The sequence below is a fragment of the Phoca vitulina genome, unplaced genomic scaffold (assembly GCF_004348235.1).
Source record: "Phoca vitulina isolate PV1807 unplaced genomic scaffold, GSC_HSeal_1.0 scaffold1, whole genome shotgun sequence".
NCBI lineage: Eukaryota > Metazoa > Chordata > Mammalia > Carnivora > Phocidae > Phoca > Phoca vitulina.
Window position 1 is genome coordinate 53,570,080 of NW_022589704.1, and position 27,232 is coordinate 53,597,311.

The 27,232-nt window shown below is 40.2% G+C and overlaps 2 protein-coding genes across 2 annotated transcripts in view; both read left to right on the top strand.

The window, feature by feature from the left end:
• CCDC141 (coiled-coil domain containing 141) overlaps window positions 1-3,118 on the top strand; it is a 219,990-nt gene extending 216,872 nt beyond the window's left edge. Inside the window, exon 26 of the mRNA XM_032407144.1 lies at window positions 3,063-3,118. Coding sequence (XP_032263035.1) covers window positions 3,063-3,071 — 9 coding nt within the window. The 3' untranslated portion in view covers window positions 3,072-3,118. The remainder of the gene's footprint in view (window positions 1-3,062) is intronic.
• Window positions 638-27,232, top strand: part of TTN (titin) — a 269,983-nt gene continuing 243,388 nt past the window's right edge. Inside the window, exons 1-21 of the mRNA XM_032407124.1 lie at window positions 638-838; window positions 3,063-3,166; window positions 5,272-5,475; window positions 6,956-7,243; window positions 7,737-7,822; window positions 7,916-8,160; window positions 12,261-12,588; window positions 13,494-13,646; window positions 14,341-14,481; window positions 15,803-15,934; window positions 17,099-17,236; window positions 17,832-17,969; window positions 18,455-18,592; window positions 22,114-22,407; window positions 22,513-22,635; window positions 23,999-24,280; window positions 24,532-24,597; window positions 25,308-25,566; window positions 25,774-25,834; window positions 25,931-26,146; window positions 27,068-27,210. Coding sequence (XP_032263015.1) covers window positions 3,076-3,166; window positions 5,272-5,475; window positions 6,956-7,243; window positions 7,737-7,822; window positions 7,916-8,160; window positions 12,261-12,588; window positions 13,494-13,646; window positions 14,341-14,481; window positions 15,803-15,934; window positions 17,099-17,236; window positions 17,832-17,969; window positions 18,455-18,592; window positions 22,114-22,407; window positions 22,513-22,635; window positions 23,999-24,280; window positions 24,532-24,597; window positions 25,308-25,566; window positions 25,774-25,834; window positions 25,931-26,146; window positions 27,068-27,210 — 3,526 coding nt within the window. The 5' untranslated portion in view covers window positions 638-838; window positions 3,063-3,075. The remainder of the gene's footprint in view (window positions 839-3,062; window positions 3,167-5,271; window positions 5,476-6,955; window positions 7,244-7,736; window positions 7,823-7,915; window positions 8,161-12,260; window positions 12,589-13,493; window positions 13,647-14,340; window positions 14,482-15,802; window positions 15,935-17,098; window positions 17,237-17,831; window positions 17,970-18,454; window positions 18,593-22,113; window positions 22,408-22,512; window positions 22,636-23,998; window positions 24,281-24,531; window positions 24,598-25,307; window positions 25,567-25,773; window positions 25,835-25,930; window positions 26,147-27,067; window positions 27,211-27,232) is intronic.

Genomic DNA, 27,232 nt, shown 5'->3' on the forward strand with positions numbered 1-27,232 from the left:
AAACAGAGTTCAGCTTTTGTCTTTCACCATTATTTCTTCCAGGGCTGAATAAACACTAGCTCATTAACGTTGCCTTAATTCTCCCTAAAGTACAAGAGGATTCTGGAGAACGCAGATAGTATACAAGAGCTCTCTTGATGCTGAAGTTTAGAGGCACTCATTCTTCAAAGAAGGTGAAGTCTGATGCCTGAGATAAATGCCCTCATCTGCAGTCATGATTGACAGGTGCATTTGGTCAGTTGTATGGGGGAAGGGAAGGGGAATGGAGCCTGAGTCCCAGGGCAGGAGGGCCCTCAGGTGAAAGGCTATTTCATAAAACTGCCCACAAATACCTTCTACCTTCGCAAAACCTCCTCAGATCAGTGTCTGCAGAGGCTAACAATGGGCAACAAATGCTCTTCTCTGAGCCTCCATACAGTTATTCTTTAAAGACAGTTCTATTTCCTTGGTAAAGCCTCTTTCGAGGTGCTAAATTTAGCCCTGCCAATGAGAAGAACAGGTGGTGTGTGACACCACCAGACAGATCCGTCTCCCATCATGCTTTCCTGAGGCAGCCAATCAGCCGGGGATGTGGGGCTGTCAGCAGATCGGGCAAATAAAAAGGCAGAGCCCAGCCCTGGCTCTTGAGCAGTCGTGCATTCCCAGCCTCGCCTCGGGTGTAGGGATTGCATAGAAAAGCAAAACTACACAGTCTCGGACTGTGTAGTTTTGTTTTTAAGTTTAGAGGCTCACCGATTCATGTCGGAGATGGTCGAAAAAACCAGCTCCAGATAGGACGTCGTTTCGGAAGCAACCTGGGGCTTCGTCCCACCCTTTTTGGGCACTCTTGAGAAATCAGGTGAGCGGCATCTTTACTTTTTTTTTTTTTTAATAGTAGAGTCCCTTCCTTATGGATTTCTAGTTCCCAGTTAGAACTTCGTATTCCGGCGTAGGCGACCTGCCTATGTAGGGGTGTTTGTCTAACTACTCGTTGGTGTTACCGATCCATTATTTAAATCTGCTCGTTCAGTTTTCTTTAAAAAGTTCAGTGCTTTGGCGAATCAGCCCAGGCAGTGATTCCAATTGTGTGAACCCACCCCATGGTCTTAAAAGTGTTGAAGCCGAGGTCGGAAATGGTGATAGAAATGTTTGCATCTGTCCTAGACTCTTTTTGTCTGCTGAGAATGTTCAAGGTTATGTTACTCAGTGAAAAAGTGAGACGCACCAAGAATAGCTCTGATAAAATGCATGTGGTATCAGCTACACCCTGATGACTTTTTAAGGGAATCGACTGCTGAGGGATCAGTTGCGGGACAGTGACAGAACACTTGCCCGCTGTCAGTCAACAGTGGAGAGTTTATTTTGGGAGCATGACATTTTAGATGCATACCTTCAGCCCTAATTACACAAAGGCCGTTCAAGAGCAAGTGCTAAAGCAACAAAATGGACCTATCCACTAGGAATAAATGACCAATTTAGACAAGTTAATTGTGACATATTTAGAAATTTGGGGGAAAAGCTACATTATAATTGTTTTATAAAATACCCAGTATCTCATGTATTTTAATTCATAATCAAATGATATGATATGAGCTAAATGTTGGTGTTAAGGGCAAGAAATAATATTTTAGAGACTTTTAATATCTAAATGCCCTTTGACTTCCCATCTTCCTGGATTTAGATTACTCATCATAAATGCCTATAAATGCATTGGTATATAATACCTAAATGGTGCAAAAGAATATAGCTATTTTTAGAAGATGCACTAGATTGTAAACAGGGAAAGCGAGGCATAAAAAGTTATTTGTCTTACATGTAATATGCTATATGGAGTTCTTGACAAAAGATTCACAAAAACTTTTGGATATTATTTGAACTTTCCAAATATACATTTTATTGTCTTGGAATCCTGGTTTCATTTTCTTTTTAACGAAGTAAAAAGTTACAATAAGGCACAGAATTATTACTAGAAAAATCACCATTCCATAAATTTTTAGTGAACAGAGAATTTTGTGAAAAGCAGTAATGAAGTATCTGACAATTGAGAATCTGCTTTTTATATCAGAATAGTGGAGTAGTTGCGTTGAATAATGTGTTTGTGCATCAGAAAATTCTTCACATCATCTCTCTGGAACTGACGGACAAAGGACTTTCTTCCACTTAAAAGGACTTAACTGCAAATTTCACATTCCTTTCTTTGATTTGGAATATTTGCATTGAGAAAGCACGAGGCTTTTAACTTTTTTACATTTTACAGCAGTGTTCTCTCTGTCAGATTTGGACCTTGTTCCTTACTAAGTACTCAAGTCAGTAGTTTTCTTTCAGCTCTGTAACAAAAGTTGGCCAATTCATGTAAGTTTAAATTTTCCTGACTACTGACTTCAACAGCACCATTTATTGAGCAGTTACAATATGAAGAAATATTAGAAATAGAAAGCACTGTAAGCTGTCTATGAAAGGTTTGCATAGTCAGTAAGACTTGCCAGAACTTTCCAAGTAAGGAAAGAAATTGAAAAGCTCAAATTTTTAGTTTTGGTGACTATTTTAAGCAGCCGCCTGGATTACTTAAAGCAATACTAGTAAGACCCAAATCTACGCCAACCTTAAAAATATAGTGAGGGAATGAAAAATACTGGGAGGAAGGAAATTTTTTTAACAATTATCTCTCAGCCATTGAACCGATGCACAGATCCATTCTGTTCTTTCCACACTTCTTTTATGGTGCTTCTCTACTCCCACTTATTCCAGTTTTCCTCTTTCCATCTCTCACTTAGGTGTCCCATCCTTGGTAAAACGGAATTTCCCTCTTTGACCACTAGAGGGCATTCCTTGCTCTGCTTTCCCTTTTTTTTTTTTTTTTTTTTTTCATTTCTCTTTAGACTTGCTACTCTATTAGGCTCCAAATCAATGCAGAGTCCTGTGTTCAAATTGAAACCACGAAGGAGAAGCCCGACCCATCCCTCTAGGGCCCACAGATGATCTCAGGAGCAATCTGTTTGGAAAATGTGTGTCTCCACCATCTCCAGAGTAGCTCGAGTGGCCCTTGGCTGGGACCTTCTAACGTCTTTTCTCTTCCTTTTCAGAGTGCCTGAAAAGATGACAACTCAAGCACCGACGTTTACGCAGCCGTTACAAAGCGTTGTGGTACTGGAGGGTAGTACCGCAACCTTTGAGGCTCACATTAGTGGTAAGCTCACGCGTGCGCACTTGCCTGCGCCTCGCCTCCTCCCCGCCCCCGTCTGTGAACTTAGCTGTAGGACTCGACACCAAGTTTAAGCCCGGCTTTCACTTTGTAAAATTGGTCCAGCTGGATGGAAGGGCCATCATAAGGGTATACCGTCCACAGAGTACTGACAAAATCTGACAATATAATGGCTTGGAAATGTTTTATTCATATTTATAATTCCACGAAGCAAATAATTAGCATTGGATTAAAATTGCTGTCAGAATCCAGCAGCTAAGTACGACCAAATTTGGTCATTCTATATTTGGGTTCAGCTGCAGAGCCAGACTGGAAGCCAGGAACCGAAGCCCAGTAGGGGCGGGCCGTGGAGCTGCGGGGCAAGGAGGCTGGGGCCCACTCCAGGTGCCCGAGAGTGGGAAATAACAATACTGTGGACTATTCTAAGAAGCAGAAAACTTTCAGTGTTGAGCTAACTCCTAATGATCTTATTCTTGTATTTTCAATCTTTATTAAGGGATTCTAGTGAATTAAGATTTGCCAATCTTTGGAAATGACAACAAAAAATAATACATGCCACCAAAGAGAAACAAAGATTGACCTCTGAATTTTATTTAAAACAAAGTTAGGGTTTTTCCCCTTCTCTTTCTTCTTCATAACTCAGTTTAGAGTTCCAAAAAATGCATGATTTCTAGGACTTACCATCTTCTGGAAAAAATGGGGGTCATCTACAAACTATATTATAAATAATCTTGAAAATTGTTTAATCAGTATTGTCTCTGTAGTATCCTAACTGGTCATATAAAATGGCATGGGTTAATTGAAAATCAAGTTTACACCTCCATGGTCTACTGTCCCTTTTTTTTTTTTAATTTTTTGACTTCTAATAAAGATATAAAATAAGATCTCTTCCTTTCTCCTTTCATTTTCTATTTTATGTGCCAATCTTATTCCTAATTGGATAAGACGTTTACATTGCACAAAGATCACATAATCAGTCTTCATTACTGATTGTATATACATATAGAGACCAATTCCATTCTTCTCACACATGATATACTCTGACTTTCCAATAATACGATTATATATCTTGTAAAGCTCAGTAACTTTTGAATTGTGCAGAACACAGTTGGCTTCAGTGGGAATTTTGCCCATTTGTGGAGTAGTGCAAGCTTGCTTCTTCGTAGCTTCTTGTTCCGTCACACTATGTGCTAATAAATTATTAAGAAAACACCCCTGAAAATATTTGACATTCATGAATTAGTCAAATAAACTACTCACTTGGCCGTGGTGGGAAATTGATTAATATAAGGACAAGAAAATAAATGTTCTCTTGGTTCTCTTCACTTCCTCCATTTTAATATAAAATAAACCCTGCTCTGAATTTGCTTCATGCCTTCTCAATGTACAGAATTTTAATATACTTAAATTATCAAACCACGTACATGTAGTTCTTAGCTCCACAATTTATGGCGACTGAAGAGCATTCAGCTTTTCTACCTGCAACTCCAGGAGTCTGTGTTGTTCTGTAAGACTAGGTTTGGCTTTGTGTCTTCTTCTACGAGAACCCACTTCTCTCTCTGCACTTTGTTTTACTGATTACACATTTGAAAGGCAGGAGAGTTCAAGGAGACAGTGTCCTTGCAACCACAGAGGAGGGACACAGATGGGTTTGTCCTCTTGGGCTTGCTAGGCAGCCCTTTTAGATCCTTTGCTGCTTTTGTTCTTTACTTGTTTCTGAAGAGGACAACAGTCACTTTTTATTTCAAAGTTTCCTTGGCTTTACGCTTTTATAAATCCCCTTCATGATTTTAATGATGTCTATTAAATTGTACCTGGGAGAACCCGGGACAGGAGGGCAAGAGATAGAAATTCTAGTCTTCTGTGTGCACCGCTAGCTGAGGGACCTTGGGAAAAAACACTGAGCCTCTTTTGGCCTCTTTCCTTTCCTATTAAATGAAGGTGTTGACCTCTACACGAACCCACAGACCTCCCTAATTATCTGCAAGCGGACCCTGGGGTTAGGACAAGGCAGTGAACATGGCGGGACAGAGCGGAGGACGTTGCAGGGCCCCATTCCAACATAAAGATGAATTGTGTTTGTGCTCCAGGTTTTCCAGTTCCTGAGGTGAGCTGGTTTAGGGATGGCCAGGCAATTTCCACTTCCACTCTACCCGGCGTGCAGATCTCCTTTAGCGATGGCCGCGCTAGACTGATGATCCCCGCCGTGACTAAAGCCAACAGTGGACGATACTCCCTGAGAGCCACCAATGGATCTGGACAAGCGACTAGTACTGCTGAGCTTCTTGTGACAGGTAGGCTGGAGGGGACCTGCCTGTCCTCTGCCCCACCCCCAGGGCATCTCCAGTCCATGGGGAAGGAGGTCCAGGAAGAGCTACTGAGGAACAAGTAGATGCAGCTAAGATCTAGAGAGGGACCTACTGGAGGCTGAATTGATAGCAGAGTAAAATTTAATTCTCCTCTCAAAATCCAGCACAAAATTGGCTGAGAATGTTTCCTCTATACACATATTAAACACTCAAAAGTATATTAAGGGAATATTACAAACCATGTTTCTGAGCAAGTGGAAAGGCTTGGAGCCTTGTTTATAAGTCTACTAAGGAAACAGGTGCATCACCAGGAATTTACACGGTAACAAGCTTCTAGATGATTCTGAAGCAAGTGCTCCAAAGACTGCCCATTTAAGAAACACTGCTCTTATCTATAAAATTCAATAATTCTTTACTTACTTTCCATATCTAAAACTATTATACCGTGGACATACACAGAAAAAGGCAGATGCGTGACACAGTTTCCTCAGAAAAGTTACCACCAGTCTTCTTTGCCCCTGTCATTTCTCTCCATCCTTCACTTCCTGGTAAGATGTTAATCCATAGAACATTGTGTATTACTTTACACATGGCAAACAGTATCTGTATAACGAGCTACATAATGTTATATGTGATTAGCCAATACACTATACCACCAACACTCTTCAAGTATAGGGCTGTTATGGATGCATCAGGGAACATCATGTGTGAACTTTAACATACATCCAGAAAATTCAGAAATGAAAAGTGCACAGGGGTGACAGGTTGTTTATTACTCAAAAACATGTTAAAATCGATCCCATTCTCTCTTCACATTTCTAAAAAATTTCTTTCAACATAATGGACCAAAAAAATCCCCTTTCTGTAGCATGACTAACATTAAATCATGTCACTATTTGGAATAACATTTAAATGCAAGTAAATATTTGGGTTATTTGAATACTGATCAATTTGGAGACAATTTAGGATTTTTGACATCAAATTAAGAGTTAGTGATTCTGTAAGTCACAGGTACAATTATCAAACCAACCATCAGAATTCATTTTAATGCAATTTACTGAAATATGCAAAATTACTTTAACAGGTTAAGATAGTGCTAGATGTGAGGCTGGGAGGAAGTGTCCGAAAGATTCTCTAAAAATGTTACAACAATATGGAGGTTTTTTCTTAAAAAAAAAAAAAAAAAAAGGAAGGATGGAAGAGAAAGGAAGGAAGAAAGAGTGGTGGCTTACAGCTCCTAAACAAAAACAGCAAATAAAAATAAAATATGGTGGCAGGATTACCTTCTGCCATCTTCTGGCTCCTTTCTTGCTATGCTATGCATGAACTGGGCTCAAGGACAGTCAAGGGTGTTTGGTTCAGGGAGTCACTGCCTCGTTTTGGAAATGGAGCTGTGATTGTTTAAAAATAACCTGTCGGGAGTACCCTCGCTGGCGGTCCTGATTTTGCTCGCTTCCCCCTGCAGCAGAGACAGCGCCACCCAACTTTGTTCAACGACTGCAGAGCATGACCGTGAGACAAGGAAGCCAAGTACGACTCCAAGTGAGAGTGACCGGAATCCCTACACCTGTGGTGAAGTTCTATCGGGATGGAGCGGAAATCCAGAGCTCCCTTGATTTTCAAATTTCACAAGAAGGCGACCTCTACAGCTTACTGATTGCAGAAGCATACCCCGAAGACTCCGGGACGTATTCAGTAAATGCCACCAATAGCGTTGGAAGAGCTACTTCGACTGCCGAATTGCTGGTTCAAGGTATGTGCTGGAGGTGGAGAAATTGGGAGAAGGAGAGAGGACTTACTGATGGAGGCCGAAGTGGGGCCGGAGGTCCTCCCGCCTCCCCTCGGAGGCTTCAGGGATGCTGCGAGCTGAAACCGAAGCTGGCTTTTCAACACCCATGAAAAGAAAAGTCTCTGAGATTCCAAGCAGGAGCTCAGAATCACTGACGCACTCTGTGCTTACTAAGCCCAGTAGAAACTAGAAAGTATTTCAATTAAGTCATCTGTTTTCAAATTATTGACCAATAATGGATTTAAAAAAAAATGGTTCTAAGTAAATTCTTACCTAATAACGAACATATTCTATTTTAAAACCTAATTTATATTCATACAAAATCCAAAACTTCCTGCATTTTCCTCCATTGAGACAACTAGAAAATTTTCTTGACTCTGTAGTCAGAATTAGCATCATCTCTTTAGAAATGGGTCACCCTGCCTCCTCCTGAATAGCTGTCTTTCCCTTCCCACAGGTGAAGAAGTAGTACCCGCTAAAAAGACAAAGACAATTGTTTCGACTGCTCAGATTTCAGAAACAAGACAAACCCGAATTGAAAAGGTATTTTTCTATACTGTTGGTTTTCAGATCTTTCAGATCGTTGCTTCGCCAACCGTTCCCCCTGAACATGGGCTTTGTTTTCATCTTTTACAGAAGATTGAAGCCCACTTTGATGCCAGATCAATTGCAACAGTTGAAATGGTCATAGATGGTGCCGCTGGGCAACAGCTGCCCCATAAAACACCTCCCAGGATACCTCCGAAGCCCAAGTCCAGGTCTCCCACACCACCGTCCATTGCTGCCAAAGCGCAGTTGCCTCGACAGCAGTCCCCGTCGCCGATAAGACACTCCCCTTCCCCGGTCAGACATGTGCGGGCACCAACCCCGTCTCCCGTCAGGTAAAGCCTTTTAAAGTAGAGCAAGTCATTGTGCATTTTTGAATTAGGTTTCATCCAATAAGATGAGAAATAAGAAGACAAAGAAGGAAGAGAAATAGAAGGAAGCAATAAAAAATGTAGCATGTGAGAAAGGAGGTAAGCCGAAAGGTCCTGAATCCTCACTGTCACAAATCTTCACTGTCCACAGGTAAATTGGACGACTTTATAAACTCTACTTCTGAATTCCTATTTGTATTCCATTTAACAAACATCTGCGTTAAAAGCCAAGAGAAAGCCGTGAAATAAAAAGAGCACAGAATGTAGGGTTGGAAGCCCTATGTTCCATCAGCCTGACCGTTTGCTAACAGTGTGACTTAGGGAAATAATTGTAACAATGAAATAGTTGCTATTATATATTGGCCACTTTCTCTCTATCAGACATTTGATTGGCATTGTATGTATATTATCTCCTTAAATATTCACAGCAACCTCTAAGAATTATCATTCCTAATTTTATAGATAGGTGAGTGGAGCTAGAGGTTAAATAATTTGCTTAGGGTCTTAGTCATACCATTTGCACATTAAAGAAAATCACAATAAGAATGATCTCAAGGAGGGGCGCCTGGGTGGCTCAGTTGGTTAGGCGACTGCCTTCGGCTCAGGTCATGATCCTGGAGTCCCTGGATCGAGTCCCGCATCGGGCTCCCTGCTCGGCAGGGAGTCTGCTTCTCCCTCTGACCCTCCCCCCTCTCATGTACTCGCTCTCTCTCATTCTCTCTCTCTCAAATAAATAAATAAAATCTTTAAAAAAAAAAAAAAAGAATGATCTCAAGGAGTGTTGTGAGGATTCAGTGAGATAATTAGTTGAAGGTACTTTGTATATGGAGCATAAGAACATTTGTATAGTTATTTTCTGATAAGAAGTAAAACCTTCTAAATATTTTGCATTTGCTTGTGTCATTTTCCATAGAAAATACGATGGGTTTCTATGCTTAGTTAATATGGAGGTATTTCAGAAAGTAAGCATGTATCATCAGGGCTCAGAAATTCTATAAACAAGTGTAGATTATCCATAACAAATTTGAAACTTTGGAACTTGGCTTAACCTGCTGAGGTTTTTAATATGATGAACTGAAAAAATGTCCAAAATTTGGGGTAAACAAGAAAATGTTTCTTGATCAATTTATACCATTGTTTTAGTGTAGAGAGAGCTCCCCTGCCAAGAAAAATTTTAAAAGGAGAATAATAAGCAGATAGTTGACCTAAAAAATATTCAAATTTACTTAAGTTACTGAAATCAAAACACTGTGGTATTGGTAAGTGAATAGAAAATACACCAGAGAAGCAGAACAGAGTGTCTAGAAATAAATTCAAGTATCCAGTAGATTCCATTTTTAATCAAAGTGACTTTTCAGTTCAGTGGGAGAAAGGATATTTTACTTGATAAAGAATGCTGGCCCAATTAGCTATCTTTTTGGAAGAAAACAAATATAAACCTCTCCCTCACACCATTTACAAAATAAATCTCAGCCTGACTAGAAAAGCTAAATTAAAAAATAAAAACTAAAAAAAAATATGAAACTATTTGGGAAAACATTTGTGAGGGAGAGCTTTTAAAAATAGATTTGGAGATTCAACTATATTAAAATAAAAACGTATGTATGGCAAAAATTAGGTCATTGCTAAACCAAACAGTGCATTTGTGAAAATATTTTAGAAGTGTCTCTTCCTCAAGATATTTCATTGTTTCTGCCTTGAAAGTATTATATCAAATATACAATGGCTACAATATGAATGGTAGAAGCCTCAAAACCTTGCATAATGTACACGACTGTATACGTTGATGCTCAATAAGAACCCACAAAGAAGCAAAGTGCAAACAGTAGATCTAGGGGGGAAGTGTTGCAACAGTTATGACAAAGAACTAAGTAGCAAATATATTAAAAAGCTTCCACAAATTAATTTTTAAAGGAAAAAATAAACAACACAAATGGAAAAAAAGTGAACAGAAGACAAGCATTTCACACAAGAGGCGATGCAGATGTCCAATAAATATATGAAAAATGCTAGATATTTTCCAATTTTTATTATATTGGCCACTATGAAAATTAAAGGTACTTGCAAACACTAATATGAAGGAAGACTTGAACCAAAAGCTCAGTTTTAAAAACATGTCTAGCTATCAAATAAATAAAGTGTTCTGTCCCAGGCTAGCTCCAAGTTTGCACACCATGAAATCACAAGACAGGCCAAATGTGATTTCTGGGGGAGATAACAACCTCACTGTATTTTTAATCCAAGCCTAAGGGTCATTTAAAATTACAGAGCCTCCCTGATTCCGTGGAGCATTTTGACTGTCTTTAGCAGCTCTGGCAGTTCATTAATAACACTCCCTGTTACTTAGTCCCGAAATTTGCTTTAAAGTAAGAAATAAAAATAGCAATTTATAGAGAAAATAATGGCTATCCAAGATAGACTACTTCCTAAAATGTCTAATGGTTTAATCTTGATTTTTGTCGTAGAGTAAGGCAAACATATTTTGTTGAATAAGGTACGTGTATCTAGCTGTGACCCAGTGATTATGTTTTATTGTAAGAGCAAAAATAAGCACTTTCCTATAATGACTCAAATTACATTGATTTTTCACAGTTATGGGCTTACCTGCAGCCTGCTGCTAATCACTCATGTCATGCTAATCATGTCTTTAACTCTTTTTGAAATAAACTCACTTTATGATGAAGAGCAAGAATGAGGCACAGGTTGAAACTTGGAAGTACATGTCACTTTGCTTTTCTTCAGTTGGTATAGACCCTACATTTAGAACAGTGTTAGATGTCTTTGTTATATTTCTAAGGCAGTCACTTTTAAAATAGAGACATGTTCCCCTAGATTTCCCTTTACTTGATTAGGACTTCATGAATAAAATGTAAATTGATTTTCACCAAAAAACCGTTCTTCAAGAAAAGGACTAAACGTGGAACTGGTTAATATTGTAGTGTACTATTAAGTTACTCTGTCATTTAAAGCAGATACCAACCGTGCCTTGAACCTTAATTAGAAGAGTCGTTTCATTTATGATCAGTGTAAGTTAATGCCAGAGTATATTTATAAATATTTTCCTGTAGGCAGTAGTTATATTCAATGATGAGGCAATACTGCCATCTAGAGGGAAAAGTTGATTAAGAATCGATCAAAAATTAAATTATGAAAATTGTTATCTTAAAATAGTTGGCCAACCCCTAGAATTATTGGTGTAGATCAGGGACTGTCTTTTTTGGCCATAAATGTCAGGAGTTAGCACTTAGATTCTTCAAATGATGCTATTGCACTTGGGATATACACAAAAAGCAATGAGAATTATTTTAGAAGAAGCACTTTAGCAATTTAATAGAAAAACCGTGGAACCCTTGGATTTCCAAATAGCCAGTTACCATAGTAACTATATGGATATTAAAAGAAGTCCAGAGTACAACACATTGAGAGTGAGGGTAAACACAGAGAAAATTAAAAAGAGCAGTTCGCAACACTTTGACCATTGCAGAGCCCATACCCAAAAAAGCTCTGCAAGAAGAGTGCCAAGAACGCTTCCTCCTAGCCTGGAGGTTCGCAAGGCCTGTGGGCATAGGTGAAAGCTGCGAGAAGTCTATAGGGAAAGAAAAGAGGCCAGACTTCTTTAGCCCAGAATTGCACAAGCATTTTGGTTACAGAAACTTTTCCTTGTTCGACACCTGACATACCCTCCCCCATTGGGAGAACAGAGAAATTTAGAGTTCTGATTACTGTAGTCGCCATGTCCTTTCTTTTGCTGTATTTGAAGACCTTCTGCTGTCTTGACTTTTTTAAATGGTGAGAAGGTGGGCCAGGGCACAACATTCTTTAGCTTAGAATTCAGTCTGATTCTCTTACCGAGTTACAGCAGATAAGATTAAGGCTTACCAAGATTTAAAACAAATTACTTTCAATCAAGTACATTATTTGCCTCTGAATAGGTTATTGGGGCACACATTTTGAAAAAACTCTGCCTTAAGCGCTTCCAGATTTTCCTTCCATTATTCAGATCCTGTGACCCGGAGAGGAGTTCTGGGTCTTGCCGTTCCTGACCTCTGCCGTCTGGTTTTCAGATCCGTGTCTCCAGCGGGGAGGATCTCCACGTCCCCCATCAGATCCGTTAGGTCTCCATTACTCGCCCGGAAGACCCAGACCCCTGGCGTGGCCGCCGGCCCCGAAGTGCCTCCTCCTTGGAAGCAAGAGGGCTATGTGGCCTCATCTGAGGCTGAGATGAGAGAAACCACGGTGACGAGCGCCACCCAGATCAGGACAGAGGAGAGATGGGAAGGGCGATACGGGATCCAGGAGCAAGTGACCGTCAGCGGAGAAGCGGGCGCCGCCGCCAGCGAGTCGGCCGGCGCTGCCTTCGCGGCGGGGGCTGTGGCTGCTGGGGCCGCCGAGGTAGGTCCGGGCAGGGCGGTCCTGCTTTGTCTTCCTTTCCCCGCTGGTGTCTCCAGCCAGCACCCTGCCATGAAACTCCGTCTCGTGTGGCTTGGAGGGGAATTGCATATGAACAGACCAACATAACAGAAACTGAAGGTCAAATTTGGCTCATGCTTTGGAAAGTCATTTTTTTAAAAGATTTTATTTATTTATTTGACAGAGAGAGAGAGACGCAGCGAGAGAGGGAACACAAGCAGGGGGAGCGGGAGAGGGAGAAGCAGGCTTCCCGTCGAGCAGAGAGCCCGATGCGGGCTCGATCCCAGAATCCTGGGATCATGACCTGAGCTGAAGGTTTAATGACTGAGCCACCCGGGCATCCCTGGAAAATCACTTTTAATTGGGATAAAGGCTCTATTCTGTGAGGTTTTCAGAAAAGACAGGTTTTAACAATACATGCCCTCTCCTCTTGGCAATGACACACTTATCCCAGGTACGTTTTACTGGAGGCAGCTCATTTCCTCTTTTTTAATATTTATTTCATTATGTTATGTTAGTCACCATACAGTAGAGCATTAGTTTTTGATGTAGTGTTCCATGATTCGTTGTTAGCGTATAACACCCAGTGCTCCAAGCAGAACGTGCCCTCTTTAATACCCATCACCAGGCTAACCCATCCCCCCACCCCCCTCCCCTCTAGAACCCTCAGTTTGTTTCTCAGAGTCCATTGTCTCTCATGGTTCATCTCCCCCTCCAATGTCCCCCCCTTCATTTTTCCCTTCCTTTTCCTAATGTCCTCCCTGCTTTTCCTTATGTTCCACAAGTAAGTGAAACCATATGATAAGAGGCAGCTCATTTCCATTGAACTTTCGTATTGTCTGCTGGGCATGTCATTTTGAAAATGGCCTTGGTCATTTCCGATCCAGGCAAGACAAGAAACTGACAAAAGTGCCGCTGTTGCGACCGTTGTTGCTGCTGTTGATATGGCCAGAGTGCGAGAACCAGTCATCGGAGCTGTAGAGCAGACTGCTCAGAGGACAACCACGACTGCTGTGCACATCCAACCTGCTCAAGAACAGGTAGGCACGCAGCTGGCCAGAGCGAGCTGGGCATGCAGAGACCCCGTGGCAAACCAGCGCTCCAGGCACGTGGAGCGCAGCGCCGAGCCCAGTGTGGCCCAGACTTCTAGGACCCTCTGAGCAAAAGATGGCCTGAGATACCAAGGGTGTTGAAGATATAAGTACCTAAAGTTCCTGGTCCATGTCAGGCAGGTAGACAGACAAGAGTGAACTACCAAAATTTGGTACAGGAGGTCAGAGAAGGAATTCAAGTATCAACATGGTCCTGGGTCGAGACAGGCAAAGTGTGGCCAGGAAAGCCAGCTAAATGAGGAGCGTGCATGTGCATCCATTACTGTGGTTCCAGACCAGTCAGTCCAGAGCTCAGTTGCTCCAAGAGCTGGGGGGTGTGGGATGGGGGGGGAGGACCATTATTGCAGGGCAGACGTTACCTTTCTCCAAGCTTCCCCCAAAGACCTTTGCTTTTACTTTCCTCAAAACAAATGTGACATTTGATTCACAGCTGAAAAGTGTTATAAATCCAGGATAATTTCCCACCTCATATTTGAATAGATTTCTTTTATAGTTTAAAATCACTCCAGCTTTCCCCCTTATCCTCGCTTGGGTGATGTTTCTGTCTGTATCCTGATTTATTATTGGAACTTCTATATAAGGCGCATGAAACTATTTCCTTCCTTTCCCCTCTGAAATTCAGATTAAAAAAGAGGCAGAGAAGAAGACGGCTGTAACTAAGGTAGTAGTGGCCGCCGATAAAGCCAAGGAACAAGAATTAAAATCAAGAACCAGAGAAGTAATTACAACAAAACAAGAGCAGGTGCACGTAACTCATGAAAAGGTGAAAAAAAATGGCTTTTGATGTGAAATTATTGTTGTCGTTCCCTGTGTCAGCACACATAATAATGTATACCGCAAAGGGTTTTGTTTCTTGGGCAACATAGTTTTTATCACACTATTAAAATCCCCTTGTATCTGTGTATCCCTGGATACCAGATTCCAAGGTCCCTTCGAGTCCCCAAATATTTCACTTGTGTAGACAAAAGGGACTTCTTTGAACACAAACAAGGGGTTCCATCTCTGTTGCTCTGGAGGTGCGCTAACTAAATATGTGACTAGAGTGAGGGCAAACCAGGAAGAGTAGATGTTGAGGATGGAACAGAGAAGGACACTAAGCACACATTGCTTTGAAAAATAGCTTGGCAACTGCTTCTTGACCTCCTAGGAGAACCTTGGAATATGGATTTGAAGTGGAATGGACAGCATGGGTTTTGTAGGTCAAATGACCAAAAAAAAGTGAAAAGGACAGTCATGTTTGGAGGCTTTCAGGGACAAATTAGATTAAGGCCATTTGGTAGGGCTTTTGGCCAGGGGAGCCAGTTGTCAGCTGGGGGGTTTGAGAAGATGAACTTTCAAGTCTTTTTAAACCCTGAGATCCAGAATGTCAGGGATGGTGTCTGAGATTGGCAAAGAGGAAAGAGGCAAATGGGGAAAACTTCCCTTCCTCTTCCCCCTTCCCCCCTCCACATACCTTAGGCATCCAGATCAAAACAGCCTCCTTCAGAGGGTTAGGGATTTGAAAAACATTTTGCCTGGGATGTGTACAAAACTTTTCTCCCCATAATGTCTCAATTTTAGAAAAGTAAGTCTGGATATTCCAAGCAATCATAATTAGGAAAATTTCCAAAGCAAAAATTTCATATAAATGTAGATTGTAAATTGTCCATACTTGATTTCTCGTATATAAAACTAAAGGGTCAGACAAATTACTTCTAAGGCCTTCCGTTCTAATATCCGATTCTCTAAGATCACCTTTAGATGACAAAAGTGGCATAGAATAGTATTGCCCATATATCCATTTATGAAAATTGGAAGTCTTTTCAAAGAAGATGGCAATTCTCCAATTCAATTAAATGGTATTGAACCCAACTTTTTTTTTCCCTGAGCAACATAAATTATGATTTAGACAGAGAAAGAGCATGGTTCTATTAAGGAAAATGAGAAGATTTATTTAGTGATATCTCCAGAAAAAGAGGATTTTACTTCTTTCTTCAAAGAAAGAGAGAAGTTTGTTTGGTATATTGTTTATATTTAATAAACATTATGTCACTTCCATTAGAGATCAGGAGACAATAAGAGTTTGTTTTTATCATTGATTTCAGATAAGAAAAGAAACTGAAAAAGCATTTGTACCAAAAGTAATAATTTCCACAACCAAAGCCGAAGAGCAAGAAACTAGAGTTACTGGACAAGTTACTACAAAACAAGAACAAAAACAAGTAACTCAAGAAACGGTAAGTCGGATTTTGTGAATATGTTGTAGTTCGTTGACACATAACACATTCTGGTCAGCTGTGTACCCTATTACCAAAACCTCTAAATGAAGGAGTCTTTTGTATGTATTTTCTTTTTGTTGTTTCTCTGAAACTCTTTCATGATGGAGATTCTGTTTTCATTGCACAACTTTCACTCAATTCATCAGTTTTGGGGAGATTATCTATGAGAACCATTTGGGAGCACATCTATGACATTTCTAGAGCGTATTTAAATGGAAGACAGATATCACCCCAATCAAATTACCCCCATAGAGTTTTCTCACGCATAGCCTCAGCCCTCAGTCACTTCGGTTGTAAGACCTATCTGTGCACGCACACGTGCGCACGCCAGCCGTGAACACTCCAAGTAAATATCAAGGGAAAGTGAGGAAGTGCTGGACATCAGGAAACACTGGTCCTTCTTCAAGAAAATGTCCTAATTCGTGATTGACAGACAGGGACCTAGAAGTGTTTGCTACTTTTGTGCCGCGGAGCCACGTGCAAACAACCTCAGTGTCACCAAAATCCACTTCTCTTCCGTGTGTGACATCCAGCCTTAAGGTGTCAGGACAGAAGCATCTATTTTTAACTCTTTCCTGTTCAGGAGGGTGCCTGCCCTCACCAACCTTGATCGCCTGTTCTTTGCTGATCCCAGAGCTATTTTTTAAAAGGCCTGGCTGAGAACACTCTATTCTCTTTGAAGGCTGGCCACAGGCTACTGAATGCATTTCCCTCTCCTTAGAGGGAGGGAGAGACTTTGAATGCCCACATCCCCTACTCGGCATGATCAAGGGCATAGAGCTCCCTGTTGCCATTGCAATACCAGTTACTGGCAAGTTCAGCCTGACCATTTTCCAGCCACTCGCCGGTGGCTGCTCACTGGGACCTCATGTGTCCGCATGTCTCGAAGCTGAGACCTTTTCAGTTTCTAGGGCAATTTGCGAAGGAGCAAGTGGGCAGAAATGAAGCCTATTCCTCAGGAAAACGAAAGTCTGTGTTTTAAACATTAAGTGTTGGCCCTTAAAATGGAAACTGGTGGTACTTTCTCTCTTACCACTAAACATTTTGTATTCTTCTGGATGTTGCAAGGGTATCTCACCATTTCTTTTGAACCTCAAACCTTTATTTTACTCTGAAAATCAGATAAGACAGACAGCTCTGACCACCGCTGCATCTGTGGTGGTAGCTGCCACTGCAGAGTCCACAAAGCCAGGAACAATCCGGGGAGCTCATGAAGAAATGGCCACACACCATGATCAGAGGCACATAACTCAGGAAAAGGTGATGACTCCCTGCCAGTGTGCAATTCACTCTTCGTCATGTCATTTGCAAGCTGCCTACATGTTCATCACGGGTCTTACTCATTACTTTTTCACCTCGTCTTTTTATAACTCGAATAGAAAACTCCCTCAAAATCTCTCACAAACCCTTTGCCACCTCTCCAGCTTTCACTGCCACTTTTCATTCCTAACTTTCAAACTTTCTTTGGATTGTTACTAACGTGACCCTATAGTTCACTTTAATATCTTCCAGTTTTCAAGTCACTTGATAAAATGCAAAAGTATGTGTTAATTATGGCTGTACTGGGATTTCCCGTGGATTATAAGAAGAAGAATGTTGAGAACCAGAAATGCATCCTTTATTCTTTTATTGCTGATCACATTTTTTCCTTTCCGACTGCACTTACTTTGATACTGTTAGCAATGAAACAGTACGGACGATCCAGGCAACATATGATAGGTTTAAGTGTGATGGAAGTGTCCGTGAACAGGAAGAAATTTGCGTCCTTTCTCGGATTTGACTTAAGTTTCTTTTATTAGAGGCTGTATGAAATTTAATGACCATTTTCTCACCTTTCTTTTTATCATATGACCAGATAATGAAAGAAACTAGGAAAACAGTGGTACCTAAGGTCATAGTTGCCACACCCAAAGTCAAAGAACAAGATTTAGTATCAAGAACTAAAGAAGGCATCACTACCAAAAAAGAACAAGTTCAAATAACTCAGGAAAAGGTGAATACACATCTTTGAGATGGGAAAAGTTCATCTTTAAACTAATTTCTAGCAAACCGTTAACTATGATGTGCTATGAATTATTAGTCTGTATTTTCCTTTTTGAATCCCAGACTAAAAGTAAAATGGTGACTGTGTGACCGCTTACCATTAATTTTATCTGCACATTTGATTTTCATCCATCTGTAACATGTGTAATTCATTTTATCCCCCCATTATTCTTTGCATGAAGATGAGCATTTTTAGCCTGATTTTTAAAAAACAATATATGGGATCATCTGGTGATTTTGTTTTTTTAGTTAACATTTCTAAGTTTTGTGATTCCCAGTCAGTATATGCAAACATTGTCAAGTAACTTCTTCTGTGTAGTTAACCCTGAATAACTTCATCCTGCATCCCCACTAGGCGCAGGGGCGGGGGGTGTTCATACCATGTGTGTCTAAAGCCCTGTGCAATTTCAACTTTGATTTTACTGTAACAATCAGATGAGAAAGGAAGCTGAGAAAACTGCCTTGTCTACAATAGCAGTTGCTACTGCTAAAGCCCAAGAACAAGAAACAGTACTGAAAACTAGAGAAGGAATGGCTACTAGACAAGAACAAATCCAAGTTACTCATGAAAAGGTGATGCTCGCTATTCCAAGTGTGCAATCCCTCTTTTATAATCCATTAATCCCAATCTCAGAATTTCTTATGTATGAGACACTATTAACCTAATTTATTTTTTAGATGATTAAATGATTGGAAACTAAAAAACCAAATTATCATTGTTAATATTACTACATATTCCTCTCTCCACTGATCTCTTCACTATTATTTTCCATTTTTTATTATTAACATCTAGAAGTTCTCTGGAAGTTGGTGACTGAAATTGCATGCAGGTTGATTTTAAGATATTTCATGAACATTAAAGAAAAAAGTACAAGTAAATGATGAATCTTAACTGTCGTGAAGATGTATGTTTTGAGGGGTCATAAATTCAGTATCTTACATTGTAAAGTATGGACTTATTTCAGGAAGATACCCATAATTTTTTCAAGTGAAAGTTTATCTTTTGTCCTTTCTGTAAATATAAATACCAGATGAGAAAATTATAGTGCCCACCATACTGACTCCTGCTAAAGCTAAACAAGATGCAGTATTAAAATCTAGAGAAGGAATCACTCAACCAAAATACACATAAGCCATGAAGAAGTTTATTTGTAGCATCTATTTGTAATTATGAAATCTCCATGAATTAACCAACTTACCATGACTCTGTCATTTACCCCAAATAAGCTATTTACCTAATTTTATTCCTTATTGTCAATATAGTATTTGGAAATTATCAACTAAATTTCTTTAGTGTCATGGCTGAATCCTGTCTGTATTTCTCTCAATGTTGTTTTCTATCTCTACATCTTTGGGTTTTTTCCCCTAAGGCATGATTTAAGATCAACTTTCTAAACCTTTACCCAAGTCTGATATTGAAGGCACATCAGCCTTTCAGAAATCTCACTGGTGACAGCAATTCCAATATGTAACATACTTCATCAGTGATTATATTTAAATTGCTCTTGTTTGTTCTGAATCACATCAATTTGACTGTCTTATTTTTGTTGTTAAAAATTAGCGGGGTGCCTGGGTGGCTCAGTCGGTTAAGCGGCTGCTTTCGGCTCAGGTCATGATCCCAGGGTCCTGGGATCGAGCCCCACGTCGGGCTCCCTGCTCAGTGGAGAGTCTGCTTCTCCCTCTCCCTCTGCCTGCCTCTCTGCCTACTTGTGCTCTCTCTCTCTCTGTCAAATAAATAAATAAAATCTTTAAAAAAAAAATTAGCTGAGAATGGAATCTGAGAAAATATCTATACCCAAAGTAGTAGTTACCACTGCAAAATCTACTGAACCAGCCACACTGCCAAGGACTAGAGAAGGATTTGCTATTAAGCAAGAAGAGATCTATCTTTTCCGCGAGGAGATGAAAACTGATGCTGTGGAGGTGAAAAGCACTGCTTCATCCCATTTCATCAGCAGCAGCCATAACTTTTCATCTCGCCTGAGTCATTGTGCTCTAGTGTTCCATGTAATTGCTGAAGCGATCACCAAGCATTAGGGACGATCAGACCCCATTCAGCTCTGCAGGTGCAACAGTTAACGTTTCTCGCTGTGAAAAGCCAGATTAAATAACACTTTTCTTTGCATCTCCTAAATTAATTTTCAGCATTTAACTGGTCTGAATTGGGGTCTCCTGCTCCAGTTCTTCTTTTTGTTGATCTAGGTTCAAAAACTATGAGAGATGTGAGTCCACTAAGAAAGCAAAATGGTACCAGCAAAGAGGACACACCTGTGGTTGTCCACCAAACAGCATATGTCTATGAACTCGATATATAATAACTCAGGAAAAAATACGTAGATGCTTCTCCAATTTGAAATATCCTACCCATAATTAAGATTCTTTTTCTTTGCATAAGTTTTAAATAATGTATATTTGTACATGTCAGTTGGCAAATAATTTCTTTGAGCCTAAGTTTTCTCGTTAAAATAAATAAAACCTGATTATCTCACAGACTGTGGTTGAAAGATTCAAATGAGATATAATGTAATCACTCTGCAAGCAAAGTGTAATATATGTTAAGTATACACACACACACATATATATAAACATATTTATATGTAGAGAGAGAGAATGGTATATCAGCCTTTACATATATATTAAAAGTGTATGTATACTTAATACATATTACTTTGCTTGTAGAATGATTGCATTTACATCATATCTCATTTGAATCTTTGGCCTACATTAAATATGTATAATATATGTTAAATATATATATTTGTGTTGTCTGTCAAAGATAGGTAACATTTTAAAATATCTGTAAAATTCAAATCAACTAATGGCCTATATATTTTAAAAAAGAAGAACAGATGAACAAACTTAAGTCACCTAAGCCTCACGTATATTTTACAATCTCTCCTATGACGCAATGGTAAAGTGAAATCGGCATTCACAATCCTTCACGGAAGATCAGATTGTTTGTGGCTTACTGGAAAGAAGCACTGAATGAAGCCCATGATCACTAAAGGCCTAATGTCAGCTCAGAAAAAAGCCCTTATTTGTATCTTAAATGATTCTGAGACCAATTTTAACAGATATATAGGTAGCATCCTTGAAGACCTTTCAGATGTGATCTAGATTTCATTCACAGCAGCAGAAAAGAAAACTGGACATTAATAAAATATTCCAGCATTATTTTTAAAGAACACTGACGGACACTGATATGCTATTTCCAAGTATTGCATAGATTCGTAATTTGTAAGCCACATCAGCTAGTTTGCTTTCTTTAAAAAAGAAACACCTTTGCAGACTGTGTTTTCATTTATGTTAATCAGATTCATGGAAATGAGAAAACAACATTTCTGTTTTTTTCTTCACTTTACCTCCCAGTAATAATGAAAGTAAATTGAACTTCACTGCGAAAGGTTCTCTTGAATCCAAATATGATTAACACTTTCATTTTAATCAGAATCTCTTCATTCACGTTTTTTAAGAAAGATATTTTCTAATAGATTAAAAATTCTTATCCCTAGGGAATCATAAGAAAATTAATATGCTCACTATTGTTTCATGAGCTCTCACATTATCTCAGATTTGCATGCAACTGTACAACTCTGTAGCAGCTGATTTTTCTCGATGGGTCCAGGAGGGGTTTGAGTGCATTTTTTATCATTGCTGTCATTGCAGCAATATTAGACTAAATGATTGACAGAATAATAAAAATAATCAATGAAGGTAACCAGCCCCAGAGTTCTGATTTCCCAAGTGTTAATTACCTGCCTCAGGCAGAATCCTAGAAAAACTCGAAATCTCCTTCCTGTTTTATAGAGGTTCTGTGTTGTCCCATGCGGTGTGCGTGTGTGTCTAATTAAGCAGGTATATATAGAATGTATCTAACTAGCTCTCCATTATATTATAATAATCAATGAGATAGTAAGTTCCTAAATGCGTCTGTGAGCCACATTCCTGGAGGCATTAACAGAGCCGTATAACACGGGTACCATCTACCTATCACACCTTTAGGCATTTGTCTGTTCTCAGTGACTGTCCTTGGAGGAGCGGTCCCGGCTTGAGTTTGACGTTACTGATATTAATTCTGGAAACCTTGTCTCCAGGTGGACGTTGGGAAAAAGGCAGAAGCTGTAGCAACAGTTGTTGCTGCTGTAGACCAGGCCCGCGTCCGAGAGCCCAGGGAGCCCAGGCCCCTTGAAGAATCCTATGCTCAGCAGACCACTATGGAGTATGACTATAAGGAGCACGTTTCCGCCACAAAGGTAGCTGAGCATCCCCAGCGTCCAGCCTCGGAACCCCACGTTGTCCCTAAAGCAGTCAAGCCTAGGGTGATCCAGGCTCCTTCTGAGACTCATATCACAACTACTGATCAAATGGGAATGCACATTTCATCACAGGTGGGTCTGTACCTGCTGGATCTTCACCCTACCCATGGGAAAGCAAGCTTAACTACTCTGCTCATCTGGTGGATCATGGTATCACTGAGTCTCATTTCATTGCAGATCAAGAAAACTACAGATCTAACAACTGAAAGATTAGTCCATGTGGATAAACGCCCCCGCACAGCAAGCCCTCACTTTACTGTTTCAAAAATTTCTGTCCCTAAGACAGAACATGGATATGAGGTAAGAAGTTACAGAGCACGATGAAGAAATGTCTGGCTAGAAGGCGATAAGTACCTAATGCATGACTTACACAGAGTCTTTGGTGTAGGTCAGTGTGGTGATGTCTGTTTACGGTCATGGTAGACTCCGAAGCCCCTGAAGCCTGGCTTCTGAAACTTGCTGAGCAGGCTAAGCGTCGGGCAGCAGAGGGGGTTATTGTACGCCTCGGAGAGGACACAAATCCATACAGGCTTCTCTCTGTTTCACATTTTGTAAAAAGATGGTTATCACACAGTTTAGTTTTCCTTATGCTATGAAACACTTCAGGCTATGAATGTATATCAATAATAAAGTCAGATATTGAAAAATCATACGTTCCTATACTCAATATAACAAGATGCAGAGAGGTAGTATGTGTGGTAGTTGGGTTGGATGGTGGAATCACACACCCTTGGATTTGTGTCCTAGCTCCGACATCAGGGGCAAGTTAGTACATATAAAAACATCAGCAAGTTGGCAGCACGTAGTAACCCTTCATATCAGTCACTGTTCTTCTTCTTATACACACCTAAGATGTGGAATGCAAATCTCGAGTGCCTCCAAAGAATTGTAAAGTGCATTTAATACCTGTATTTGGAATAGCCTCAAATTACTATTGAAATCAAAAGACCATAGACAGTGACAGAATAAAAAGAGTGAGAAAGCCTTCAAAATATTTTTCTGAATGTCTCCATTTTCACCTTCCACCCAGATTTGAGGCTGAAACTTTATAATGCTATTTTAAAGTAGTTCTTAGGAATTTACCAAATATTTTAATAATTTCCTGATTTTGAATTTCCCACTGTAGTATTTTTAGGATGGTTAAGTGAAAATTCATGACTGAGCTTTAGAAGACCCTCCATCCCTTTATGACAAGAGCATAAAATAAGGAGCTCTAAATACAACTCTTTAAGAAAGATATTTTCAAGGGCACCTGGGTGGCTTAGTTGTTAAGCGTCTGCCTTCGGCTCAGGTCATGATCCCAGGGTCCTGGGATCGAGCCCCGCATCGGGCTCCCTGCTCTGCAGGAGGCCTGCTTCTCCCTCTCCCACTCCTCCTGCTTGTGTTCCCTCTGTCACTGTGTCTCTCTCTGTCAAATAAATAAATAAAATCTTTAAAAAAAAAAAAAAGAAAGATATTTTCAAATGTATTTTACAGACTGGCAGGAATGCCGATGAGCTTTATAAGTGGCTTATCTCTAAGTGACTTTTCGTTAATCATTAGAGTGATAACGAGAGCATTAAAAAACAGACCATACAGAACATAGACTCAGACCCCCCGCTGAATGAGTGACAGTGGCGGTGTGCTTCTGAATCATGACCCAGATTGCTCCGTTTCTCTTTAGGCATCGATAGCCGGTAGCGCTATCGCCACATTACAGAAAGAATTGTCAGCCACGTCTTCTGCTCAGAAGATCACCAAGTCGGTGAAGGCACCCACTGTGAAGCCTGCTGAGGCTAGAGTGAGAGCAGAACCCACCCCCTCACCTCAGTTCCCCTTCACCGACACGCCAGACACTTACAAGAGTCGAGCTGGCATTGAAGTGAAGAAGGAGGTAGGGGTGAGCATCACTGGTGGCACAGTCCGTGAAGAAAGCTTCAAAGTCCTACACGAGCATGAAACCAAGGTCAGTCCCTGGATCGCACGCTGTTTCTTGAGCCACTCCTATCGAGCGGGGCCCGGCGCACGGCCAGTTTGTGCCACCGGAGTACTCAGCCAGGCGTCCTTGAATTAAGTTCAAACTTAATTCTTTTGAGTCTGGTGTGCGTCAGAGCTCCTTTTCCTCAAATTATTTTTGTAGTTTTGCATGTGCTAAGAGTTGATGAGTTTGCCCCCTATTCCATGGGCATTTTGTAACGTCCTTTGTAAAATTTGTAGGTGACAGAAACGGCAAGGGTACCTGCACCCGTTGAAATCCCGGTTACTCCACCAACCTTGGTCTCGGTGAGTAACGAAGTTGATGCGTAGCTGGTCAGATAATTTTAATATATGCAAAGGTCAGCTTCTCAAAACGACCTTAGTGAGTTCGCAAATGCTAATTTTAAGACAATACACTATTTGGCAAGAAAAAGGGGAATTCCGTGTGGCAACTGTCAATCACATAGTCAACAGACTTAATGGGTTTCTATGATGTATAAGGCTTTATTAGGAGAGTTATGGAGATATAAAGACCAATCCAGCCTTCTTTGATATCTTAGCCCTTGTATCAGAGAAAAGCATACATACAAAAGGTGACAAGCATAATGTAGAAGGTGAAAAGCCCCTCAGCAGAGGAAAGATAGAGTACTTCTGATTGGGAGTAGTGGGAAAAGCTTTGTTGAAGTGGCAGGCTTTGCTGCTGAGCCTTCCAGTTCTGTTAGGGTTTAAATGTGTGAGAATAACAGAGGGTACAGAGTTGCCCCATAATATGGTGTTAATACAGTTCTGCCTTACGAACTTGGAAACACCTGACATTTATTCCAAGTTAGGAGTATTCAATTTCCAAGGGAGTCTCTTTACTAATATTTCTAGAGTCTTTTACCTTTAAAAAAAAAAAAAAACATTTTATGGCCATGAGAATGTGCAAGTTCAAACCCCTCTGCTTGTCATAACTCATAGAGATGATTAATGACTATGCACACCTTATCAGTGTTTCCTTTTTCTTCTCTCTTCAGGGCTTAAAAAATGTGACTGTTATAGAAGGTGAATCTGTCACCTTGGAGTGCCACATCTCTGGATACCCATCCCCAAAAGTGACATGGTACAGAGAAGACTACCAAATAGAAAGTTCCATTGACTTCCAGATAACCTTCCAGAGTGGAATTGCCCGTCTTATGATTCGCGAAGCCTTTGCGGAAGACAGCGGGCGATTTACCTGCAGTGCCGTAAACGAGGCTGGGACGGTCAGCACATCCTGCTATCTAGCTGTGCAAGGTTGGTGACCACACCCCCACTGCCTTCCGTTCGCACCATCGCCCTCAGCCGACCCTTTCCTCAGCAAGGTTTCTGCATGCCTCATATTGGTGGCCCCTTTGGGAACTGGGGGCCCCTTAGGGGGTCAACTAGGCTGTCACACTAAGCAGAGGTCACTAACAAAACGGACTCAATGAGAGACTTAAATGAGAAATTTCTGTCTTCTAGCATCAGAAGAGTTTGAAAAGGAAACAACCGTGACTGAGAAATTGACCACAGAAGAGAAACGGTAAAACATTCTAGAACAGTTTTGATTTTTTTCGGTCCCTTTGGTAGTGGCAAATTGCAACCGCAAAAGCTAATATGAAGGGAATTCTCTTTCCAGCTTGGTAGAGTCCAGAGATGTGGTGATGACGGATACTAGCATCACAGAGGAGCAAGCAGGGCCCGGAGAACCTGCCGCCCCTTTCTTCATTACAAAACCAGTGGTCCAGAAACTGGTGGAAGGTGGGAGCATTGTGTTTGAATGTCAGGTTGGCGGCAATCCAAAGCCCCACATCTACTGGAAAAAATCTGGTGTTCCTCTTACCACGGGATACAGGTATTTTGATGGCTGACGGATAGAGTTCTCTGTGATTTGTATGATATGTATATGAAGCCCACAGAGAAATAGGCTTGCCCCACCATCCCCCAATGTAGGCTCTTTCATTATGGAAACTTCAGAGTATATTTTGAGGTATTTTTACATTTTTGCACAAGTCTTACTGAGAAACAAAGCTATGTGACAAAAGTGGATAAAGATATATTTCTTCTGTATTCTAGTTTGACTCATGGGTAGTGCTAGTGAAATAGAGAAAATGTGAATTTTTACACACATATATTCTTCTAGAAAGCGTCTAAGACAGCGTTCAATAAAAATGCATAATAATTAAGTCACTAAAAGATAAAAGAATAAGGTCATGTGATGAAGAAGAAACTTAATTATACATGAGCATCTATGCTAATGAATTGGCTGTAAATGAATGTAAAATTTAGCTTTGAATTTTCTGGAACTTACGAAAAATCAAAAAATGTAGTTCTAATATCGTAGTAAGAAAAAATATACCAGAGGCTTAATATTGAAATATTTAAAGGAATTTATTATTTTGATTATTCATTTGATCTTCACATGAAACAAAGAGGAAAATAATTAACAAAGGGAAATACCTAAGTGTTCAAATGACCTCGTCATTTGCTAAAAAACACTAAAGCCCTTTCCATATGGTTGATTCTAGTAGTAGTATAGTCTATTATTTATTTCAAAGAATATATGAACCTTATTTAAAATGAAAATTTTAAGTTGTTTGACCCTCATTACTCATGTCCATGCATTTTCCTCAATTTTCAACCATCTTATATTCTGCACGGAGCTTAGTCACATGTTTAAGATCATTGAATTTTATACCACAGATCCACATGAGGGTTAGTTTCTTCACATACGTTTATTTGTGACTGATTTTTATGTGTTTTCCTTTCCATAAAGATACAAAGTGAGTTACAACAAACAAACTGGGGAGTGCAGACTGGTGATTTCGATGACTTTTGCCGATGATGCTGGAGAATACACTGTTGTTATTCGTAATAAGCATGGCGAGACTTCTGCATCTGCCTCCCTGCTTGAAGAAGGTAAATGCAGCTCTGAGTAGTT